At 36.3% G+C, this 24,501-nt stretch overlaps 1 protein-coding gene across 1 annotated transcript in view; it reads left to right on the top strand.

Annotated features, from left to right (window-relative positions):
• Positions 1–24,501, top strand: part of Cfap70 (cilia and flagella associated protein 70) — a 95,440-nt gene that overhangs the window by 51,363 nt on the left and 19,576 nt on the right. Inside the window, exons 14-22 of the mRNA XM_026390245.1 lie at positions 1,389–1,453; positions 1,773–1,954; positions 5,304–5,435; positions 8,273–8,398; positions 9,717–9,850; positions 9,973–10,088; positions 10,298–10,531; positions 23,308–23,466; positions 24,145–24,269. Coding sequence (XP_026246030.1) covers positions 1,389–1,453; positions 1,773–1,954; positions 5,304–5,435; positions 8,273–8,398; positions 9,717–9,850; positions 9,973–10,088; positions 10,298–10,531; positions 23,308–23,466; positions 24,145–24,269 — 1,273 coding nt within the window. The remainder of the gene's footprint in view (positions 1–1,388; positions 1,454–1,772; positions 1,955–5,303; positions 5,436–8,272; positions 8,399–9,716; positions 9,851–9,972; positions 10,089–10,297; positions 10,532–23,307; positions 23,467–24,144; positions 24,270–24,501) is intronic.

Below are 24,501 nucleotides of genomic sequence, written 5' to 3'. Positions count from 1 at the left end.
GGACTTTTATACTTCCTGTTCTTTTGCCTGAAATATCCTTGTCCTCGATATCCACATTAATTGGTTCCTCATTTCCCTGTATCTTTAGTCAAATTTGTCATCAAGGCAATACAACATACTTAATCAGTACATAGGAGAAACACTGTTTTATTCTTTTTAGATTCTTGTAAGATCTTCTGAAAATGGAAGGAAGAAGTTTTGGCATAAGTAGTTTGATGCTGACAAAATGGGTTTTCTTAGCGTAAAATCTGCTATCATTATTGTAATTTCATGTACTTCTCTAAATTTTGATAAAGAATACACTTTTTATTCTAGATGGAGAGGAAAGAAAAGATTTTACCTGCCCGTATCACTGAGATTTCTAAATCTTTGTGCTTTCAGAGACTTAAGTATCCCTAAAATCATTACCCATTGCAATCTAACCCTCAGTCAAGCAGCTATTTGCACACAATAGCAATTTTTTTAGAATGTAAGGGTAAATACAGGATGCAAATAGCCAAAAGTACCAGTTAGACACTCTGAGTAGCTGTTTCCTTCCTGTCTAGTCCATAGACCAGTTACTATACTGGGGTTCACATATAGGTTTTTACATGAGAGAGAATCACATTGTTCAAATGTAGTAGGGAAAAAGTCCTTAGATCTCCTCTACCCAAAGTCTCTGGAGGTGAGATATAAGATAACATAAACCTGCAGATAATAAATTTTTTAAACTTTTTTTTTTGAGAGAGAGAATTTTTTATTTTTGTTTTTATTTTTTTTTTTAGTTCTTGGCGGACACAACATCTTTGTTGGTATGTGGTGCTGAGGATCGAACCCGGGCCGCACGCATGGCAGGCGAGCAGGCTACCGCTTGAGCCACATCCCCAGCCCTATTTTTACTTTAAATAAAATGTATTATTAAAGTTTAAGGGGCTGGGGATGTGGCTCAAGCGGTAGCGCAATCGCCTGCCATGCGTGCGGCCCAGGTTCGATCCTCAGCACCACATACCAACAAAGATGTTGTGTCTGCCGAGAACTAAAAAATAAATATTAAAAATTCATTCTCTCTCTCTCTCTCTCTCTCTCTCTCTCTCTCTCTCTCTCTCCCCCCTCTCTCACTCTCTCTTAAAAAAAATAAAGTAAAAATAGCTTTTTAACATTTAGTTAAGGTAAAGATTACTAATGAGATCTGATGTTCCTTTTATTGTAAAAAATCAAGATAATAAATGTTTTTTTTAAATATTCATTTTTTAGATGTAGTTGGACATAATACCTTTATTTTACTTAGTTTTATGTGGTGCTGAGAATTGAACCCAGGGGTCTCACACGTGCTATGCCAGCACTCTACCACTAAGCAACAACACCAGTCCCTATATAATAAATTTTTATATTTTATTTTCCTCATACAGGGTCAAGGAAATGATTCCTCCAAGGCCTCCCCTTACCCGTTGGACAGGAGGTGCTCAGAAGGCAAGTGCAAAAACTGACATGAAACCATAAGGTGTTGACTGCATAAATTTAAAATGGCGTGGACTCTTCAATGTGTCTTCTAGAAGGAGTGAAAACCTGTTTGAAGTGTCACATATTTTCATTTCTGGTTCCATTTGTGATCAGTGGTAGACAGTGAGTGGTATACTGTTTAACCCTTGGATAGTGGTCTCTGAGTTAGGAAAAAACGTAGTTTATATTTATAGTGTTACTGAACACAAATCCTAATCCAGTTTTAGATTTTCAATCCATGGTCTTGACCTCTTTAGGCCACTTTACCAGACATTTTGCATTTTTCTAGGCAGTGAGTGATTACCACACTCAGATCAAGAACATTTCTAAAGCCATTCTGGATGAATACTACAGAATGTTTGGAAAACAGGTTGGGAGTAACATAGACAGTGAAACCTTAGAGGAGCAGAAGTGCCAGCTCAATTATGAATTTAACTCCTCTGGAAAATACTTTGCTTTCAAAGAACAACTCAAGGTAAAGCATTCACTTATTTAATTTGTCTGTGGGATATTATGGAGCACCTTCTCTATGTACTTAACATTTTTTGTCTCTGATTATGTTCAGCTAACTTCTCTGTGATAGAATATCAGTAGAAACTCTACTTCTGCAGAGTCTTGGAATGGTTTAGTGTCCATTCTGAGTGGGAATTTTTGTTTTTGTTTTTGTTTTGGTACCAGGGATTGAATGCAGGGGCGCTTAACCACTGAACCACATTCCCCAACCTCCCCACCTTTTTTTTAGAGAGAATTTTTAATATTTATTTTGTAGCTTTCGGCGGACACATCTTAGTTTGTATGTGATGCTGAGGATCGAACCCAGGCCGCACGCATGCCAGGCGAGCACTGCTTGAGCCACATCCCCAGCCCCCAACCCCCCCCCCTTTTTTTTTTTATTTAGAGACAGGGTCTCACTAAGTTGCTTAGGGCCTCACTAAATTGCTGAGGCTGGCTTTGAACTCACAATCCTCCTGCCTCAGCCTCCCAAGCTGTTGGGATTACAGGTATATGGGCACCACTCCCAGCTGTTAAACCACTAAGCAAAGAAAAGACCATCAGCTCCAATTGAAATCAAATTAAAGCAAGCTTGTAATTCCTACCAGTGGGGGTGTCTCTCCTGAAAACCACAGGAACAGAAGATGGCCCCGAAGCTCTCCAGGAGCACAGCTTTATAGCGCAGAAAGTTACAAAAAAGGTCAGGTATCTTGGGTACTTACAGATAACAGAATTTTGACAAGTATAACACAAAGGCATATAGTAAATTAATGGTCCAGCACTTAGGCAGGCATTCCAAGTAAGTTTAGAAATCGCAGTAATTTAAAGTAAGCTGAAATTAACTTTTCATGCCTTTGTGGCGAGATGGCTCCCAATCTTAAGAGGGAATTAGGCTGGGTTTATCACCAGTATGAGTATTGGAGAAATGAATTCTTCACTTGATGCTAGGCTAGATTTTTGGACCTGATTTCATGTTGCTCTAGGAGGAAGAAAACGTTACTGACTCTGTGAATAATTCTGTCTCCCATTCAAATCTCTCCCTGGCCCATGGAATCACTTAAGATTTGAGAAATGGTTGCTATGGTACATGCCCATAATCCCAGCAGCTGAGTAGGCTGAGGTAGGAGGATTGCAAATTCAAGGCTAGCCTCAGCAATTTACTGAGTCCCTGTATCAAAATACAACATAAAAAAGGAGTAGGGATATAGCTCAGTAGTAGAGGGCCTCTGGCTTCAATCCCCAGAAAGAAGAAAAACAAAAATCTTGACTAATAATGTTTAACATTTATTAAATGTTTTCTGTATGCCAAGCAAATTTTAATCCTTACAATAACCCTGTGGGATAGGTACTCCCCATTGCTCCCTTTTATAGGTGGGAAAATATAATATTAATTGGTTAAATAATTTGCCCGAAATCACAGAGAATAAAGGTCAAAGACAGGATTCAAATTCAGGCACTTTGGCTCTAACTGCTATGTTACACTAGCTCTGTGAACATTTGCATTGTGTCCTTTTCTGTAGTAAATTGATACAAAGAGAGCACGTGGAAATGATAAAGTAGATGCTCATGGAGGCAAGAGGGTATTCTCAGTAGATGGTATAATCACTTCTTGGTTTGATTCTGGTTTTGCCTTTTCAGGCTGAGTGACCTTCAGGATATAACTTTACCTTTCTGTGCCTCAATTTCTTCATTGACAGTGAGGGACAATATTCATATTATCACATGGGCTCTTTATGAGAATTAAATAATATGATGCATGGAAGGTGCTTCCTATAAAACCTGGCAATGATGTTAGGTTAGGGAGAGAAAAAAGCAGCTGTGTGGCCATAGCAACGTGCTATGTTTATACATTAGTCCCCCATTATGGGGGGTTATGTTTTGCCATATCACGTGACTAAGTCATTCAGGGTCACTCCAGGTGAATTTGGGTATGACGTGAAATAACCACACCAAGACAGAGAAAATATCTTTTTCTTGGGATTCTTCAGCGATGGCTCCTCTGCTCCAGCTCCCACAAGGGAGGCCAAAGAAAGAGGAGGAGGAGTTCTGAAGCCCCTTTTTATTGAGGGGAAGATACTCGAGAAAGTTCTACCCCAGTGAGAGAGAGTCAGGTATCAGGGGGTTGAGTCTAGCTTCCTGATGTCTTGTCGCAGATTGACTGATATCTTGGAAGGCCACACCTATCTCAGGTGTTGTGTGGGGATCATAGGCAGAGCAAGCAAAAAGGACACATATCTCATCAGCCCAATGAGAGGCAATGTCAGTCCAGTCTGCTCATGTGCTCACGCTCATTGTTCACACACACGCTGCCCATGAGTGGCTCGCCACAATGTTTCAAGACCCCCAGTAGATCCTTGAAACTGTGGATAGTACTGAACCCTGTATGTACTATGTTTTTTTTTTTCTATAACATAAATACCTATGGTGACTCTCACCTTTTCACATAAAGGAAGAACTTTATGGCTTTTTTTTTTTAACATCACTCCTCTGTGTTTTAGTGCCATTATTAAGTAAAATAAAGGTTGTTGAACATAAGCACTGCCATACCACAAAAGTCAGTCTTATAGCAAGATGACTACTTGGTATCTGATGGGCTGGTAATGTATAACATGGAAACAAAAGGACGATTGAACAAAAGGATGATTCACATCCATGGCAGGATGGAGTAGGGGCCGTTCAGGATTTCATTATGCTACTCAGAATGATACATAACTTAAAACTCATGAATTATTTATTTCTGAAATTTTCCATGTAATATTTTCAGACCACAGTTGACCATGGGGAGCTCAAACTGTGTATAAGGGGAAACTACTGTATTTATGTAGCACTTTAAGTTTTTACTTCTGTTTTCTGTCTTTGGTTTTCAGTCATCTCCTATAGATAAGATGACTGAATACTAGAACTACATGTCCACTTAGCAAATGAGGAAACTTAGGTTCCAAAATGTGAAATAATTTATGAGATTGTACATGTAAGCATTATAACCAGATTTCCGTTCTCTGGATTCAAACCAGGTCTTTTTCCCTTTCTGCCTTGAATCATATGGCCACTATGAGAGAGTTAATACATTGCCAATTGCTAAGGTTTTCTTCAGGTACATAACTCTCTTCACACGGGATGAGTCCTGCATTGCCCCAATTGGTAACAATGGTGATGTCAAAGAAAGAAGTTCTACAGAGGAATACCAGAGACCTGATAGTCTAGTGTCACCCAGGGAGAAAACAATCACCATCTGAAGTTCTGATGAACCTTAGATGAGAAGTCCTAGAGAGATGTGCTATCAGCACAGTGCTGGTCTGTGTTATATGAAAGGCATTGTGTATATCTTGCAGCATGCAGTGGTGAAGATTGTGAGAGAGAAATATTTGAGGACAACGTCATTTGAAAGCCAGGAGGAACTGCAGACATTTATCAGTGAGCTTTACGTATTCTTGGTAGATCAGATGCATGTGGCCCTAAATGAGGTGGGTGTCAACACTGACAGCTCTTCTTTTCTCTGTAGAATATCAAGATCGCCTTTGAAATATTCCCACTTTGCTTTTTTTCTTCCTTATTCAACAAATATTTATTAAGGTGGCTACTCTGTGCTAGGCACTGAAAACAAAAGATGAATAAGAAACTGCCTAAAATATAAAGCTAATTTCAGGGAGAACAAGGGATATACTTTTATAGTTTCCTAGAAAAATTAACTTTATGACTTTTTAAAATGTAATGGAATCATCAAAAATAGACAAATTAGGCTATGGAAATTGTGAAACAAGATTATAATTCTTTTTGTTTTGTGACTGTTCACAATTCTTACAATAAAAACAAAGAAAAACTGAGTTTTCAGATATTTTACCAAATTGCAATACATTTCAAATATGCTTTTCCCCAAGGCAGGTAATCTACTTTCCAGTCCATTTGTCTGTTTGCATATTTATTTGTACACCTATCTTGCTTCTTGCTTTCATCTGTTCATTTTTGTATGCATTCAGTTGTGGTTTATTTGAAAGGAACAAAATCAAAGTTGTTTTGTGCTCATGTTAGTCTCTTACTGTGCCTCCTCTTTCTATTTGTTCCTCTCTGTTGTTATTCTTCCCTACTACTATCACTTTTTTCTTTGATGTGGTTCAGCCTTCTTGGAAGATGTAGGACAAGAGGTTCAATATTGTAGAATTAAAAGAACAGTCCTTAATTCTTGGGAATGGATGATGTGGATGATTTGAATTGGAAAGCAGTTGAGAGTTGAGTATGGAAATTGCTGTTGCCTTCTGAACCAAAAGAACTCTCACCTAGTGGAGGAGTCAGGCACAAAATACAGTAACTGCAGTAAAAGGAGGTAAGTGCTGTGACAGTGTTCATTGGAGAGCAGATTAGAGTGAACAAGTGAATTCACAGAGGAGCTATAGCTTGAGCTGGGCCTTCAAAGCTGAAAAGAAATTCTCTAGATGCATGTCTCAGAGCATTGAATCACAGGAATTCCACAAAGGCTTAGGAGCTGCAAAGAATCTGGTATATACAGAGTTCAAGAGCAGAGGTTGAAGTGGTTAAGAGGTAGGGAAGAAGATGAAGCTAAGGATCTGTTCCTGTTGGGAAATTTGGGAGAGTGAAGGCATGCCTTGTATTCCATACAGAGAACTTGTGACTTTTTTCTCATTAGCAGTTGGGAGCAATAAATTAAACTACTTTATGATCAGTTTACATTTTATAAAAACCATTCAGTTTTTATACAGGGTTAGAGCAGTTATAGAGGGTGGGTTCAAGGTGGCAAAACTGGTGATGTTAGATGACTGTTGCATAAAAAAGAGGAAGAGGAGTAAAAAATACTTAAGTTTAAGGCTCATTGACTGGGTACTGATGTTAACATTAACCAGGATAAAGAATATAACATTAATAAATTTGGTGAAATGCAGATGATGTTGAATTAATTTTAAACATTGGCTCCTGTGGGGTTTTGCTAAAGAAGAAATCTGAACTAGAGATGAGATTTAGGGAGTGATGATATATGGATGCTACTGTCATCGATGAGGCTGCCTGAGAAAAATAGGAGGAAAGAGTGCAAACTAGTTATAGAATCCTAGGAAACACAAACATTTAAGGGATGGCTGAGTGAAAGAATTGATGAAGGAGACAAGTGGAATTGTTAAGGAAGCAAAAGAGCCAGAAGACAGTGGAGTTCTTGAGCCAAGGGGAAAGAATTTTAAGAACAAGTGGTCAACATTGTCAAATACTCCTAGGAATTCAAGGAAAACAAAACCCAAGAAGTTTTCATTGGGTTTGGTAATAAGGAGGTTATTGTTAACTTTTACATAGCAACTTCATTGTGCTAATGGGAAGGATTAAAATTATAGTGCATTGAAGAGTAAATGTGTGACTAGGAAATAGATTAATATAAAATCAGGAAGTTGATGGACCTTTATTTTATTTATTTATTAATTTATTTGTGGTGTTGAGAATTGAACCCAGTGCCTCACCCATGCTAGGCAAGCACTATACCACTGAGCCACAACCTCAGCCCAATTTTTACTTTTTTAAAAAAATATTTATTCTTTTAGTTTTCAGTGGACACAACATCTTTATTTTACATTTATGTGGTGCTGAGGATCGAACCCAGGGCCCTGCGCATGCCAGGCAAGCGCACTACTGCTTGAGCCACATCCCAGCCGCCATTTTTACTTTTAATTAAGGAATTTTAGGTTCTTGCATGGCCATAGCTTCTGACTCAGGAGGTTACTAATTACACCAGACTTGATCTTCCAGCCTGGGTATATATGATATATTCTATTTCTGGTTTTCTTTCTACCTTTCTGGCTATTTCTCAAATGTCTCCTTTGTATGATCTATCAGTTTAATTTTCCCCCTAAAGTTATAGATCTGGCTTTTAAAGCTTTACCCTTTATCTCCTGTTTTCTTCATATTTAAAAACTCTAGCTAGCACTAACTTGCTGATGTTTTTCACATCATGGCCCTTAAAAATGATATTTGTCCTATAGAAAATAAAGGAAGCTGTTTGAGGTCAGAGGTAACTTGAGTAGGGACACTGTCTGCCCTGAGGGTTGAGGAGAATTGTTTTGGCCTTAAACAATTTTTACTCACTTCCATGAGCTCACACTATTGGTATTCAAATACCTGAGCTTCCCTTTCACCCTTGATATTTGTTTCTTGGTTCTCTCATATTCTCTTACTGCCTTGGCAAGACTGTAAGAAACCTCAGTATCATCTTAGATGTTATGACTGTATCTTTCATCTGGTTATTCTCATAACCCTCTTCATTTGGAATTGCTTCATTTTGTTTGCTTAACATCTTGATATTGACAAGGCCATGCCAGATGATGTCCAAAGCGCTGTTTCAGCCATTCATACAAGCAGTGAACAGCTTCGACTCTTTGCATTTGAAGCAGAGGTTAATGAAAACTTTGAAATGGCAGCAGTGTATTATAAAGAGGTAATTAAAAATCTTTCTCAGTGATTTTTGTTACTATTATTGTAAAATATGGACATAAAGAATAGTAGTTTTTGAATACTGAAAATGAAACTTGTGGGGCAGGGGCTATAGCTCAGTGGTAGAAAGCTCTTGCCTAGCTTGTATATGACCCTGGGTTTGATGCCCAGCACTGCAAAAAATAAAAAATCAAATCTTGTTTAGTGAAGGGTACACACAAAAATCAATATAGAACAGAGTCCAAAAATAGGCCTGTACAATAAGGATATTTGATTTTTGACAAGATATAAAAGAAATTCCATAGAGAAAGGATAATTTTTCAATAAATAGTGTTAAAACAATTGGTTATCTATATGCAAGATAAATTAAACTTGATCTAATGTAAGCATTATACAAAATTCAAGTTCAAATGGATGATGATTGTAAATTTAAAACAAAACTTTTAAAAGAAACAGAAGAAAATCTTCTTGGGCTAGAACTAGGTAAAGAGTTTTGAGACATGAAACTGAAGTACCATCAATCAAAGAAAAATGAAATAAATGGAACCTCATCAAAATTTAAAACTTTTGCTCCTTAAGAAAAATACAGATCAGGAGAAAATATTTGTAACAGATGTATTTGGCAAAGGATTCGTATCTAGAATATTAAAAACTCTCAAACTTAACATTTGTATATAAGCATTGGTTTGAGTACTTGTTTTTAATTATTTTGGATGTGTACTTAAAAATGAAATTGCTAGGACATATGGCAATTCTGTGTTTAACTGTTAAGGATTTTAGTAGAAATTGCATTGTCTCTTTAGATTGCTTACAGTAGTGGTAGACATCTTAACAATATTAAGTCTTCCAATCCACAAACATGGGGTATCTTCCCATTTATTTATATCTTCTTTAATTTCTTTAAGCAAAATTTGTGGTTTTAATTCATGAGGCACCATTTTTGTCTCAGATTTTTAGATGAATTTACATTTGCCATATCATGATTATGGTAGAAATTACTATATATGGTTGATATCCCATAAAATGAATCTTTAGGCTCTTAAGGTACTAGATGAGTTTAAGGTGATCAGACACAGGGAAGAAATGGCTTGAGGATTCAGTTTTTACATTATTTCAACAATATATTTTTTGGCCATCTTTTAAAGCTAGAATAGTAATTACACTAGGCATTTGGGATTCCTGGTAAGCAAAAAAGTAGTCATGGCCTATGCTCTTATAGAACTTACAGTATTTATGGAGTGCTTACCATGTGATGTCATATGTACAAAAAGTAGGACAAAATGTCAAAATAACCCTGGCCCTCCTGATGCTTGTGTGCCTAGAGGTTGGTCCGTGAGCCGCAGAACCTAGATCACTGGCTGGACTATGGTGCCTTCTGCCTCCTAACTGAAGACAACATCAAAGCACAAGAGTGTTTTCGGAAAGCCCTTTCCCTGAATGAGAGTCACATCCAGAGGTAGAGATGGAAAGGAGATTGAGGGATGAGTAGGAGCAGATGAATTTCTACATGAGATTGTCTTGATTCCATGAATGTGACCTTGGACCATGCTCTTAACCATGTTAGCGGTCTTTTCTCAGCTTGTTGCTCTGTGGTGTCCTGGCTGTCTTGATGGAAAACTATGAGCAAGCAGAAATTTTCTTTGAGGATGCCACTTGCTTGGAACCAACCAATGTTGTAGCCTGGACTTTACTTGGTATGTTATTTTCCTGTGATATGTCTCTGTGTGTGTGTGTGTGTGTGTGTGTTTCCATTGTAAGACTCTTTCCCTTTTTCCCTCTTTGATGGCTCATCATGTAGTTCCTAAACTTTGCTAAAAATATGGGGGAAATAAGTCAAAGGTCTCAGTTCTTCATTATGTGATAGTAGGAAATCACATTTATTTCAATATCTTTCTTTCCTCAGGTTTGTACTATGAAATTCAAAACAATGATATTCGAATGGAAATGGCATTTCATGAGGCTGTCAAACAACTTCAGGCACGAGCAGTTCAAACACAAGTAACAAAGGAAAAGAGCACTGGAAATGTAGAGTACGCTGAAGGAGGAGGGAATATAGAATCCAGTTTAGGCCCTTGGGGAACCATAAATGATTCTTCTACCGCAGCAGTCAAGGCTGTAGGAGCAGGAGGTGGAAATGGTGAGTAGCTATTGGGAAACTTACTGACCTTCTGAATAGCAGCTGGCACACAATAGGCACTAAGTATATGTTAGTTAAGTGAATGTGTACTGTAGTTTTTAGTTATTTCAGTGATACTAGGAAAGACTTCTAAATATTTCTTCGTTCAGATGATCAATGGTCTGAAGCTTCTATTAATATTGTTTTTTGAGTTTTCCAGAGTTTACTACTTTCATAAGTACTAAGTTTACTACTTAGTAGTATAAGTACTACTATAAGTACATAAGTACTACTTAGTAGTATAAGTACTATAAGTACATAAGTTTACTACTTTTCATAAGTACTTTCATAAGTGTCCCATTCTTGCACAGTAGAGGTTCTTACACAGCAATTTTTTTTTCCTTTTCTTCTTCTCTTCCTACCCTGACATGGGTAAGGATCCTGTCTTGTGATTTTTAAAGCTATGTGTTTATTTATCTACTCCATTTTCTCCATTTTTCATTAACAGTCTCTTTTCCTCTACTTTAGGAAATCAGTCTTTATAACATATTTTAAATGTATTTTTGTGTGTTTCCTGCATATATGCATTGTGTTTTGTGCATACCTTATTTAAGTATGTCTGAGGTATTGACATTTCCTAAACTGCACTATTTATATATTTGATAACTTTGATATATGAAAACATCACCACAGTCAAGGTAATGAAAATATCTTGTGATTTGTTTCTCCAGCCCCCATTTTCAGACAACTACTGATCTGATTTCTGTTAGTATAGATGAATTTACATTTTTTAGACTTTTAAAATTCTAGAATTCCCTAAAATATTTAGAATTAAATAGAATTACATAGTATGTCCTCTTTGTTGTCTGACTTTTTTCACTGAGCACAATTGAGATTCAACCATGCTATTGTTTTTTATGAGATATCCTTTTTTATTGCTAAAATGGTTCTCATTGTACAGAGATAGCACAATTTGCTTATCTGTTTACTGGTAGGTATTTGGGTTGCTTCCATTTGCGACTATTGAAATAAAGCTACTGGGACATTCACAAGTTTTTGTATGAATATTTGGATTCATTTCTCTTGGGCAAGTACTTAGGAGTTGAATGGCTAGGACTCTGATTTTTAAAAATATATATATTTTTAGTTGCAGATGGACACAATACCTCTATTTTATCTATTTATTTTTATGTGGTGCTGGGGATGGAACCCAGTGCCTCAAGCATGCTAGGCAAACCCTCTACCACTGAGCCACAACCCCAGCCCATGGGACTATGATTATTTAGCAGTGTATTTTTAAATTTTCTAAATATTTGGGATTTTCCCCAGACATCTTTGTTTTTGATTTCTAATTCAATCTCATTATGGTTAACACATTTGTTTTATACAATTTGAATCCTTTTAAATTATGGAAACTTTTTTATGGCCCAGCATTTTGTCTATGTTGGTAAATATTCTATATACATTTGAATAGAATATTCTCTTGTTGAATAGAATTTTCTGTAGATGTTAGTTAGGGTTAGTTAGCCTAGTTTTGTACCTGTGAAGTTTTGGTCTAAGTAGTTTTTCCCTCCTCAGATCACATTTTCTTCAATTAATTTTATAATTGTTTCACATGTTGATCTTTAGTCTATAGAGATTCTTTTTCTTTCTTTCTTTTTCTTTTCTTTTCTTTTTTTTTTTTTTTTTTTTTTTGAGGTACTGAGGGTTGAACTCAGGACCTCACATGTGCTAGGCAATTGCCTACCACTGAGCTATATCCCCAGAAAAAATCCTCCATTTTTTCTGAGATGCTAGGTAGACATTTTTATCTTTTTATATAGGGATCTAATTTTTTCAACATTATCTACTAAACAACCATTATTTACTGTTTAAGATATATAATCTTAGAGCTCTTCATTCTATCATATGTGTCTGATATAAAAATTTACATATGAATATGAAAGAGTATGACATACATCCTTTCACTGCTGTGGTTTTATAGTGTGACTACATGATGCTCATTTTTTTTGCTGTGGTTTTGTAGCATGTCTTAATAATTTGGCATATCAGGTTCTACCATATCGTTACCTTTTTTAATATTTATTTTTAAGTTGTAGTTGGACACAATATCTTTATTTATTTATTTTTATGTGTGCTGAGGATCAAACCCAGGTCCTCCCACGTGCTAGGTGAGTGCTCTACCACTGAGCCACAGCCCCAGCCCTCGTTACATTTTTGTAGTTCACTTAGCTCTTTGTAGATCTTTATTTGTCTATATGGGTTTTGTAGTGAGATTATTAAGTATATTAAAAATTTTATTTGGAGTATGGCAATATGTAAAAACGTGGATGTATAACCAATGTGATTCTGCAATCTGTATAGGGGGTAAAAATGGGAGTTCATAACCCACTTGAATCAAATGTATGAAATATGATATGTCAAGAGCTTTGTAATGTTTTGAACAACCAATAAAAAAATAAATAAAAATATTTTATTTGGACTACACTGAAATTTTAGATTAATTTAGGGATAATTAACATTTTATATTATTAAGTCATTCCATCCAATTGTGTGGAAGAGTTTTCCATTTTCTCAGATCATCTTCCATGTCCTTTATCAAAGTTTTAACATTTTCTCCAAAGAGACCCAGTTTAATTTACAGTTGTTTTACAACTATTGCTATCAAAATAGCATTTTATTTTTGGTTATTGCTATTGTTCTTTAGTGTATGATGTTGTTTTGTAGATTGAACTTGTATACGACAGCCTTGTTCAACTTTTATTGATTCTATTTGGATTATTGATTCCGTTGCTTTTTAGAATATGATTATCATATCATCTGCCAATAAAAATAGTTTTATCTTTTTTCTCCCAATCCTCATACCACTATTTTTTTTAACTTTTAGTAGTAGATGTACATAATATATTTATCTTATTTATTTTTATGTGGTTCTAAGAAATGAACCCAGAGCTTCACAGTGCTAGGCAAGTGCTCTACCAATGAGCTATAACCCCAGCCAACTAAAATCTCTTATTTCCTCTAATAATATGTTATTTGGTAGTTGTGGTATCAACTGTGTCTTCTTCCCTGTCTAAAGGGGAATAAATTTAAAGGTTTTTTTTGTTGGGCCTAATGGAGCACACCTGTAATCCCTGCTACTTAGGAGGCCTAGGGATGAGGATTGTGAGTTCCAGGCCAGCCTGGGCAGCATAGTAAGACTCTATCTCAAAAGTTTCTATGCAGGGCTGGGGATGTGGCTCAAGCGGTAGCGCACTTGCCTGGCATGTGTGCGGCCCGGGTTCGATCCTCAGCACCACATACAAACAAAGATGTTGTGTCCGCCGATAACTAAAAAGTAAATATTAAAATTCTCTCTCTCTCTGTCTCTCTCTCAAAGTTTCTATGCAGCCAGGTGCAGTGGTGCATGCCTGTAGTCCCAGTGGTTCAGGAGGCTGAGGCAGGAGAATCAAGAGCTCAAAGCCAGCCTTAGCAGATTAGCAAGGCACTCAGCAGACCCTGTCTCTAAATAAAATATAAAAAAGGGCTGGGGATATGGCTCAGTGGTTAAATACTTCTGGGTTCAATCCCCAGTACCAAAAAAAATCCAAAACTTCTATGCTATGTTCATGTACAATTGTACAGTCAATCCCACTTTTATATATAAATATGATATACTAATTAAAATATTAACAAAAGCAATAGAAGGAATATCAGTAGAGTAGATCAAGCTGATTGGGGAAGGAGGAGGGGAAGGAAATGGAATATACTGGATCAGTTTATGTTATGTGCATGTATAAATATGGTATAATAAATTCTACTATGTATAATTATAATGTGCCAATAAAAATAGATTTTCTCTATTATATATAAAATATATTATAAACTTTTACTAATAATTTTACAGAATTAAAAATGACCTCTTATATTTTTAATTTCCAAAGAATTTTTTTTCATAAATAGGTGGTAGGCTTTATCAAATTTTTTTTGTTTTGTTTTGTTTTGTTTTTTTTTTGTAGTTATAGATGGACACAATACCTTTATTTATTTATTTTCTTTATGTGGTGCTTGAGGATCGAACCCAGTGCCTCATACATGCCAGGCAGGTGCTATACCACTGTGCCACAAGCCCAGCCTCTTAAATTCTTTTTATCAGTTGAAAAAATAAAATTATTTTCTCTTATATGGTGAACTACATTGATAGATTTCTTTTCTTTCTTTCTTTCTTTTTTTTTTTTTTTTTGGTACTAAGGATTGAACCCAGGAACATTTAACTACTGAGCAACATTCTCAGCCCTTTTTTGAATTTTATTCAGAGACAGGGTCTCACTGAGTTGCTTAGGACCTTGCTAAGTTGTTGAGGCTGGCTTTTTGTTTTTTGTTACTGGGAATTGAACCCAGAGGGGCTTAACCACTGAGCCACCTCCCCAGCCCTTTTTTATATTTTATTTAGAGACAGGGTCTTGCTGAGTTGCTTAGCATCTTACTAAGTTGCTGAGGCTGGCTTTGAAATTTTGATCCTCCTGCCTCAGCCTCCTGAGCCACTGGGATTACAGGCATGTGCCACAGCACCTGGCATTTGGAACTTTGCATTTTTGTTTATAAATGAAATGGCCTATATTTTACCTTTGTCAATCTAGTTTAATTTTTTTAATATTTTTTTTAAAGTTTATTTTTCCATGTTCACATTAAGTGGAATCATACTGGCACTTGGGGTTTTTGGGATTGGAGGGGAAAGACAGGGCTTTGTCCTTGGCATCCAACCATCTTTTTTTTTTTTTGAGAGAGAGATAGAGAGAGAGAGAGAGAATTTTTTTAATATTTTATTTTTTTAGTTCTTGGCGGACACAACATCTTTGTTTGTATGTGGTGCTGAGGATCGAACCCGGGCTGCACGCATGCCAGGCGAGCGTACCGCTTGAGCCACATCCCCAACCCGTCAATCTAGTTTTATAATCAAGGTTGTTATAGGGGTGAGCAAGGAAAAGATATTGTTACAAATACAAATTTTCATTTAAATAGGAGGAACAGGGTGGGGTTGTGGCTCAGTGGTAGAGAGCTTGCCTAGCATATGTGAGGCACAGGGTTTGATCCGCAGCACCACATAAAAATAAATAAATAAAATATAAAAGTAACTAAATAGATAGGAGGAACAAGTTCTGGTGTTTTATTGTATAGTATAGTGACTATAATTAATAATGATGTATATTTTAAAATAGCTATGAGAGGATTTTATGTGTTCTTATCACAAAGAAATGATAAAAATTTGAGGAGATGGATATGTAATTAGCTTGATTGATCATTTCACAAAGTATACATATATTAAAACAACCTTTTCCCCCATAAGTATACACAATTATTGTATATGAAAAATAAATAAAACTTAGAAAAGTGTTGTTAGGCAACCTTTCTGGTCTATTATGTATCAACTTATATATGATAAGAATTGATTTTTACTTGAAGGTTTAGCAGACCGCAACTATAAAACAAAGCCTGAGTAGTTAGCAAAAGGGGGTGTTTGATAACCATTTAATTTTCATATTCATCTTATGTATTTTACATTCTTCATGGTATTTTATTGTTGTTGTCTTTTTTTTTTTTTAGCTGTACTAGGAATGAACCCAGTGGGGCTCTACCACTGAGCCCAGACCTCAGTTTTGTTAATCTTTTTTATATTTATTCTCTAAATCACTGATTTTTTTTGCCCTTAAATTTTAAGTGATTTTTCTTTATTTCTTTGGGTTTAAAATGTTGCCCTTTTTAAATTTTGCTTTATGTTCATGCCACCTTAAAGCGATCATTTTAATTTTTTATTGTAAAATGAATTGTTTTTGTTGGGAACTTAAACCAATGCCTTAATTGGAAGGTTTAATTCCACAAACAGGCAAAGTGAAGAAAAGACAAGACAGGCAGAGAGGGATATGAACCAGTGTAAGGTAATGCTTGCTTTGTAGCAGACATTTCATTATGACAAGCTGCAAAGGACAACTGGTTGCTTTGTAAGTATACCTGGATTGGTCTTGTGAGACATCTCTGAGCATTTAAGCTATATGTACTCTCCATGCTTCTGAATAGTGTGAGCAGGAAAAAAGGGGCATGTGTTCTTTTTTCCTCCTCCCTCCCAAGGTCAGAATTCATCATATGGGGAATTAATTTCACTCATATTTCCAAGTTGCATCATCTGGCCCTTTGGCAGATGCTTTGGGAGTCATATGCCATGCCCTGAGGTATAGGATTTCATCCAATCCAGAAGTGGTGGGAAGAGCCAGGAATTCAGATTATGTGGCTGGTTGACCTCACTGCACAGAATTGGCCAAAGCCGGAGGGCCTGACCCTCTTTGGTGGTATTGTTTTGAAAGAAACTTTTTGAGCTTCTCTATTGATAGGGAGCTACTGTCTCCAGAAGCTTTCTAGAGGCCCATACAGAAAAGTACAAACATAGGATCCACCTGCAGGGGTCTCTTTGAGGAGGTCAGGGATCAGATTGTAGGCACAGCTTCAATTATAACAAACATAGTGTAAAAGTTTAGGAGTTAGAGATCTTCAAGCTAGGTGAGAGGGGCAGATGCAAGTCCTCCATCCCAGGTCTCATGTAGCAATAGTAATCATGTGCATGTAGAAAAAGGCTTCCCCTATTTAAGAGATGTTATGTAGGTGGGATGTCTTAATTTTGAGGGTTTACTTCCTAATTGGAGGCAAGGGAGGGTGGGGGGCGGGGTGGGGGAAGAAGGGGTGGGATTCTTTCCTTGCCTTTACTCCCCAAGTTCTTTTTCCAAATCTTCCATATACTATTTAATTTATAGGTTGGTCCTCTCAGTTGCCAAGAATAGTATTTTAAAATATCTTATTCTGATTGAGAATGTGTCTATTTATTCTTGTAGTTTTGCCCAATTTTTGTTTTAAATATATTGGGGGGGGGGCTGAGATTGTGGCTCAGTGTTAGAGCGCTCTCCTAGCACCATTGGGACCCGTGTTCCATCCTCAGCACCACATAAAAATAAAGGCATTGTGTTGTGTCCATCTACACCTAAAAAATAAATATTAAAAATATATATATATATGTGTGTGTGTGTGTGTGTGTGTATATATATATATATATATATATATATATATATAGAGAGAGAGAGAGAGAGAGAGAGAGAGAGAGAGAGAGAGGGGGGTTTGGTTATTAGGTGCACAGACTTTGAGAATTTTTGTCTTCTGTTTAATCAACCCTTCTTTCATTGAATGGTCACTTGCTATACCTAGTAATAGTTTTCACTTTAATTCTGTGATAATATGGTTATACTACTTACATATATATTTTTTTAAATTTTTTAAAAATTTAATTTTTATTTATTTTTATGTGGTGCTGAGGGTCAAACTCAGGGCCTCACCCATGCTAGGCAAGTGCTTTACCTCTGAGCCACAACCCCAGCACTACACTACGTATATTTGTTGTTTGTATTTGTATGATATATCTTTTCCATATTTTTACTTTCAACCTTTCTTGTGATTGTGTTTTAGATAGCTCTTAGAAATACTATATGCTTGGGTTTTGCTTTTGTTTATTCAATCATATTTGTTTTTTTAAATTGTAGTATTACATTGTTGATATCCTTGTGTTCAGGAACACAGTGTTACTGTGTGCTTTGTATTTGGCATGGTGTGTAAGAATGTGAGAGTGTGTGTGTATTCCTTTTTTTCTCCTGTCTCGCCTTCTTTAGGATTGATTGAATTTTGTTTTCCATTTCCTCCTTTTATTAGCTTATAAATTATTCTCATATAATTTTTTACCCCACAGTGCTGGGGATTGAACCCAAGGCCTTGTACATGCTAAGCAAGTACTCTGCCACTGAGCTACGTCACCTCCTATATTGATGCTTTCTATCTTTTAATCCTACAAGATGCTCTTATGATTATTGCTATTACTGTTTTGAACTATTAATATTCATTAGATGGCTCTACATATTCACCATTCCAATTTTTTAAAAAATTTTCTTCTGAATTGCCAATCTCACCCTGGATCGCTTTGCCTCTGACACTTTAATTTCATTTTGTTTAGTCATGATTTTTCTGGTTTTAGTGTATCTGAGAATGTCCTTCTTTTCATATTTGAAGGACATTTTTGCTTGATATAGATTTCTAATTGCTAGTTATTGTCTTTCAGCACTTTGAAGATGATTATATTTTGGGGGGCTTCTGTTGTTTCTACTGAAAAACATTAGCTATAAGTCTTACTCTTGTTCCTATGAAGATAATTTGTCTTTCCTCTGGCTATTTTGAGTCGTTCTCCTTTCCTTTGTCTTTGGGTTTCTGCAGTTTCATAATGAAATGACTAAGTTTGGTTTTCTTTTAATTTACCTTAGTTGAGGTTTGTATACTTGAATTTGTGTATGTCATTTACAAGTTTTGGGAAATTCTGTTATTATCTTTTTTAATATTACTTTTGCCTTATCCTCTTTCTCCTCTCTGTTAGGAACTGCAATTGCTTTTTGTGTTAAGCTATTCATGTGTCCTCTGCATCTCATACTGTATCTTTATTTTTTTCCCATCAATTATCTTTCTTCATTCTAGACGTTTTCTTCTACCTTAATTTTCTCTGCAGTTTGCTTAATCTTTAAAACCGTCCAGTGGTTTTTTTTTTTTTTTTCAGTCCTGGGGAACTCAGGGGCACCCTACTACTGAGCTACATCCTCATCATGGAGGCTGGCTTTCAACTTAGGATCCTTCTGATTCTGCCTCCCAAGAAGCTAGGGATACAGACATGTGCCACCATGTCTAACCCAAAGGATTATTAATTTTACTTATTTTTTAGCTCTGAAATTTCTAGTTCATCATTATTATAACTGACTCTTCTGATTCTGTTTTTGGTATTGAGGTGTTTTGTTTTTTGTTTTTTATTGTTGTTGTTGTTTGTTTTTGTTTTTTTAAATCTGGGCACTTTCCAGTGAGCTACATTCCTAGCATTTTTTTAATGATCCCAACTTAGTTTGCTTAGGGCCTTGCTAAATTGCTGAGGGGTGGCTAGGATTATAGGTATGCACTACCATGCCTAGCATCTGATTAAATTCTTTTTTTTTTTTTTTTTGTGGTGCTAGGGATTGAACCCAGGGCCTTGTGCATGCGAGGCAAGCACTCTATTAACTGAGCTACATCCCCAGCACAACTTTTATCTTATTGAACTGACTATAGTTAAGTTCATATCCTGAGCTCCAGTGAAATTATTTGTATTTCCTGTCATTTTTGTTCATATTTTCAAGTATCATTGTATGTCTTGCTTTTTTTTTTTTTTTCCTTCAGGACACGCCATTAACAAATCAAGTTTGAGGGATTAGGATGATCTGAAGCTAAACTATAATTCCTGTGAGGGCCTACTTCAGTTTCATCATTTTTTTTTTTTTTTGATAGTCACTGACTACCAGTGTCTACCATACTTAGCTTTGAAAATCAGTCAAAAGTAGAGACTATTAGATTCTCAGTTTCCCCTAGAGACCCATTATATATCCTAGAAGAGAATATAGTTCTTGGGCCTATTTCCTTCTACATATTGGCTTGGAAATTCTATCTGGTTAATTCTCTGATGCATTTAAGCAGATTTTTAAAAGTAAAGTTGAGACTAAAAATATACACTTTGTTAACTTTTTCTGGTTACCCTCAGTGGGAAGATTGGTCAGAATTGCCTAATCTATTAGTACCAGACTCAGAAGTCCTTCCTACCTATTTTTTTTCCATCTTCAAAAATTTGTTAATACTTTTTATATTCATTTTTTTCCTCTTCTATTTTTTTAATCTCTGTAGGTTTATACATTTAAATATTATCCTCATTTTAATGTGATTTTGGAAGGAAGACTAAGTAAATACAAACACATAGCCTTTCTACCCTAATTGGAAGTCTCCAACTTTTTTTTAATATATTTATATTTTTAGTTGCAGGTGGACACAATACTTTTTATATGGTGGTGAGGATTTAACCCAGTGCTTCATGCATGCTAGGTGAGCGATCTCTCACTGAGCCACAACCCCAGCCCTCCAACTTCTTAAACTGGATTCAAAGCCCATCTCAAACACATTTTCAGTTGGTGATCCAAGTAACTCAATTTCTTTCCCATTTTAATTTAAACTAAGTCATTTAACTATTATTGTATTTCTCTACTTCCATTTATCACTAGCAGAATAATTTACTTGTGTTTCATTTGATTTGCCTCAACTTCTTATGTTCCCAATTTACCCACATCCAACAATTCAGTTTCCATTCTATCATTCATAGGACTGATGACTAACTTATAGTAATGGCAGCAGCATGAGGTGGTGTGGTAAGTCCTTTTAGGAATACCAATATAAGATATGAAATATTTAGGGATGGGGATCTAACTCAATGTAGAACGTTTGCTTGGCATGTCCAAAGCCTTGGATTCAATCTCCAGCACCCTGCAAAATACACATATAAAACATTTAAAAAAAACAATTATTTGAAAGTGGTCATCTGGTTTCTATCATAGGTAATCAGCTCTTCTGTAGTGTGAAAGCAACTGTAGAAAATATATAGGCACTGCATTTAAAAATATTTGACTGTGCTCCAAAACAACTTTATTTACACATACAAGTGGTAAGCCAGCCTGGCACAGTGGCGCATTGCCTATAATCCCAGCAACTTGAGAGGCAGAGTGAGGATCCCAAGTTCAAAGCCAGCCTCACTAACTTAGTGAAGCCCTAGTTAACTTATCCTGTCTCAAAATAAAAAATAAAGAGAGCCAGGTGTGGTGGTATATGCCTGTAATCCCAGCAGCTGGGGAGGCTGCGGCAGGAAGATTGCAAATTCAAAGCCAGACTCAGCAGTTTATCAAGGCCCTAAACCACTTAACAAGACCCTGTCTCTAAATAAAAATTTAAAAAGGGCTGGGGATTTAGTGCCCCTGGGTTTAATCCCTGGTTACAAAAAAATAAATTAAAAAAGATAAAAAGGGCTTGGAATGTGGCTTAGTGGTTAAGTGCTCCTGGGTTTAATCCCCAGTAAAAGCAAAAATAACCAAAACAGTTTCGGCACCATAATGAAAGCACAAATAACCGGGATGGGAGCAGACTTCATGGATCAGCTCTGCCTTTTATTCAGCAGCAGAGTCAGGCATCAGAGGGGCTCACTTTCTGGTAGAAATGGCCACTGGTTACAAGAGGGCTTGAGTTTTTATAGGTTACACTGAGAGGTGACTTAATTATTGAGAGAATGTGTCAGTTTGGGCACTCAGGCAACAGGTTGTGAGAATTTGAAACTTATTTTTACTGGACAAGGATGTAGGGTAGAATGTTTATCTCTTTTCTCCAGGAGTCACTGGGAAAGGATTAATGTTTGGCTGTCTCCTCTGAGGTCTATAGTCACTGGAAAGAATTTACTGGGAAAGGATCAATATTTGTCCCTTCCCAGGGACTGCCATGTTAGGATTGATGTTTGCCTCTTTCCCAGGGATTGTCTTGTCACTGGGAAAGGATTTACTGGGGAAGAATCAATGTTTTGCTTTCTTTCTCCTTCCTTCCTCCTGTCTTGGGGGGTTGCCATTTTCCATATCCTTCACCTGGTACCCCCCACCCCGAAATAAAAGGGCAAGCCAGATGTGGCCAATAGGCCATTGCTTGCATATTTCTGTCTTAGAGCAACACCAATCAAATAGTTATACTATAATATACTACAAGTAAGTCAAAATGAATGCTAAAGAATGTTCACATAACACACAGGAAGGCAGGGGAAAAAGGAAATAACAGAATAAAAAGCAGACAAGACAAATTGAAAATAAACAATGAAATGGCATACTTAAATCCTATCATATAAGGAATTACTATGGTAAACTGAAAAATGGCTCCTCGAAGATGTCCCTTTTCTAGTTCCTGGGATCTGTGATTGTTACATTATATGGCAAAAGAGTCTTCTGGTGTAATGAAGTTAGATTTTGAAACAGGGAGATTATTTTGAATTATCTAGGTTGGCCCCTTTTGAGGGCATACTCCTAATATCTGGTATAGACATGTTCAAATATAGCTGCTCTGTGATTTTTATTATTTTTTGAATAGTGAAATAAAAAGAATAGAGTTTCTTGGGGCTGGGGTTGTAGCTCAAGTGGTAGTGCACTTGCCTAGCATGTGTGAGGCACTGGGTTTGATCCTCAGCACCACATAAAAATAAAGGTTAAAAAAAAAAAAAGAATAGAGTTCCTGTTCTCTGAGGGCTTTAATGTTATCAAAAAAATATATTTTTCTTCTCATCTAGATTCTTGAGACCCTGGATTTAGTAAGTAACTTTTATAATCACAATCCATTTGATATTGTGATTTGGATTTTACAGCAAGGTTGTATAGGGGTGGGGTGTGATATAGTGATAAAAGTTGTGCTATCAATTTAGATTATCTCCTTAAGTTATTAAAAAATGTAAGCAAGTCTATCAAAGTCTGTCCATGCAGTTTAGGGAATATGTTTCTCATGTTTTACAAATTTTATCTTCTATAATAACTTTAAAAATTTTTTTTGTAGTTGTAGATGGATGGAATGCCTTTATTTGTTTATTTTTACATGGTGCTGAAGATTGATCCCAGTTCCTCAAGCATTCTAGGCAAGCGCTCTGCCACTGAGTTACAACCCCAGCCCTGTAATAATTTTTTAAAATATTTATTTCTCAGGTGTAGATGGACACAACACAATGCCTTTATTTTTATGTGGTGCTAAGGATCGAACCCAGGTCCTGCCCGTGCTAGGCTAGTGCTCTACTGCTGAGCCACAATCACAGCCCCTGTAATAACTTTTTAATACCCAAGGTAGGAAGTGATTTTTAAATCAAAATGTAATCTATTTAGGAGCAGGAGCTGCATTGTCCATTCTAGATGAATTTCTTGAAGAATCTTCCAAACTGCCATCTGAGTCAGGAGAACTCATATTGTCTACACAATTTCAGGATTCAAGTATTGACCCCAAACAATCCAACCTGTTTTTCAAGGAGATACCAGAAAAAAAAGGTAATTAGGAATTAAGACTTCCACTTGAAATGGGGGCATAAACAAACTAGGCAAGGATGAAAACTCCCAGGATTATATAAGCAACAATGCTGACTTGTTTGAAATTAATATTGTTTACATTCTTTCAGATTATTCTAAGCTCTGAAGTTCAAAAACAGAGGTGTAACTTCTTTAGTAAGCAAGGATGTTAAGCTCACCCAAGTAGTTCACAAAAGACCTTGACTGACTTATGAGTCTTCATTTTCAGAATATCTACAAATTGTGTTTCACATTCAAGGAGATCCAAATACTTTAAAACCCTTTCATTTAATTGTGACTTGTCCTTGGAACTAACAGTGATTAACGTTGAGGACCTTTGAGTTCTCCTCTTTATGGGCCATTGCTGGAGACAGTCTACTGCTTTCTAGATGATGATCTTTTTCATGTATTATTACATAAGAATATTTTCCCTACTATGCTAGTGGGTCTGAACTTCTGATATTTTCCCTTTATATCTAATCATCTATCCTTTTAAAATATTTTTTCTTAGTTGTTGATAGATCTTTATTTATATTTTAAATTTATTTATACATGGTACTGAGAATCGAACCCAGTGCTTCACACATGCCAGGCAAGTGAGCTACCACTGAGCCACAGTCCCAGCCCTGATCTTCTATCCTTTTAATATAATATTTTCAGAAACACCAAAATGTCAAGATTCATCAGCTATTCTGCAACCTGCTCCTTATTCTGGTGTTTCCCAAACTCCTGCTACAATCTTCATGGAGACCATACGCTTCTTGATGAAAGTCAATGCTGTGCAGGTCAGTCTGTTTGGAAAAGGACATTAGATGGAAAGACTTTAATGAATTACTTTTTATATTCATAGTGTTTTCTTTGTAAGCTTAAATATGTATGAAGCAGAAATCAAATAAACTTTTTTTGAGAGGTGCTGGAGATAGAACCCCTGGGTGCATACTAGTCCTGGTGCATGCTAGGCACATTCTACCATCGAGCTATATACCCAGCCCTTCAAATATACTTTCAAGAGCACAC

This window comes from Urocitellus parryii, chromosome 5 (assembly GCF_045843805.1).
Source record: "Urocitellus parryii isolate mUroPar1 chromosome 5, mUroPar1.hap1, whole genome shotgun sequence".
In the NCBI taxonomy this organism is placed as follows: Eukaryota; Metazoa; Chordata; class Mammalia; order Rodentia; family Sciuridae; genus Urocitellus; species Urocitellus parryii.
This window is presented reverse-complemented; position numbering and strand designations above follow the sequence as displayed.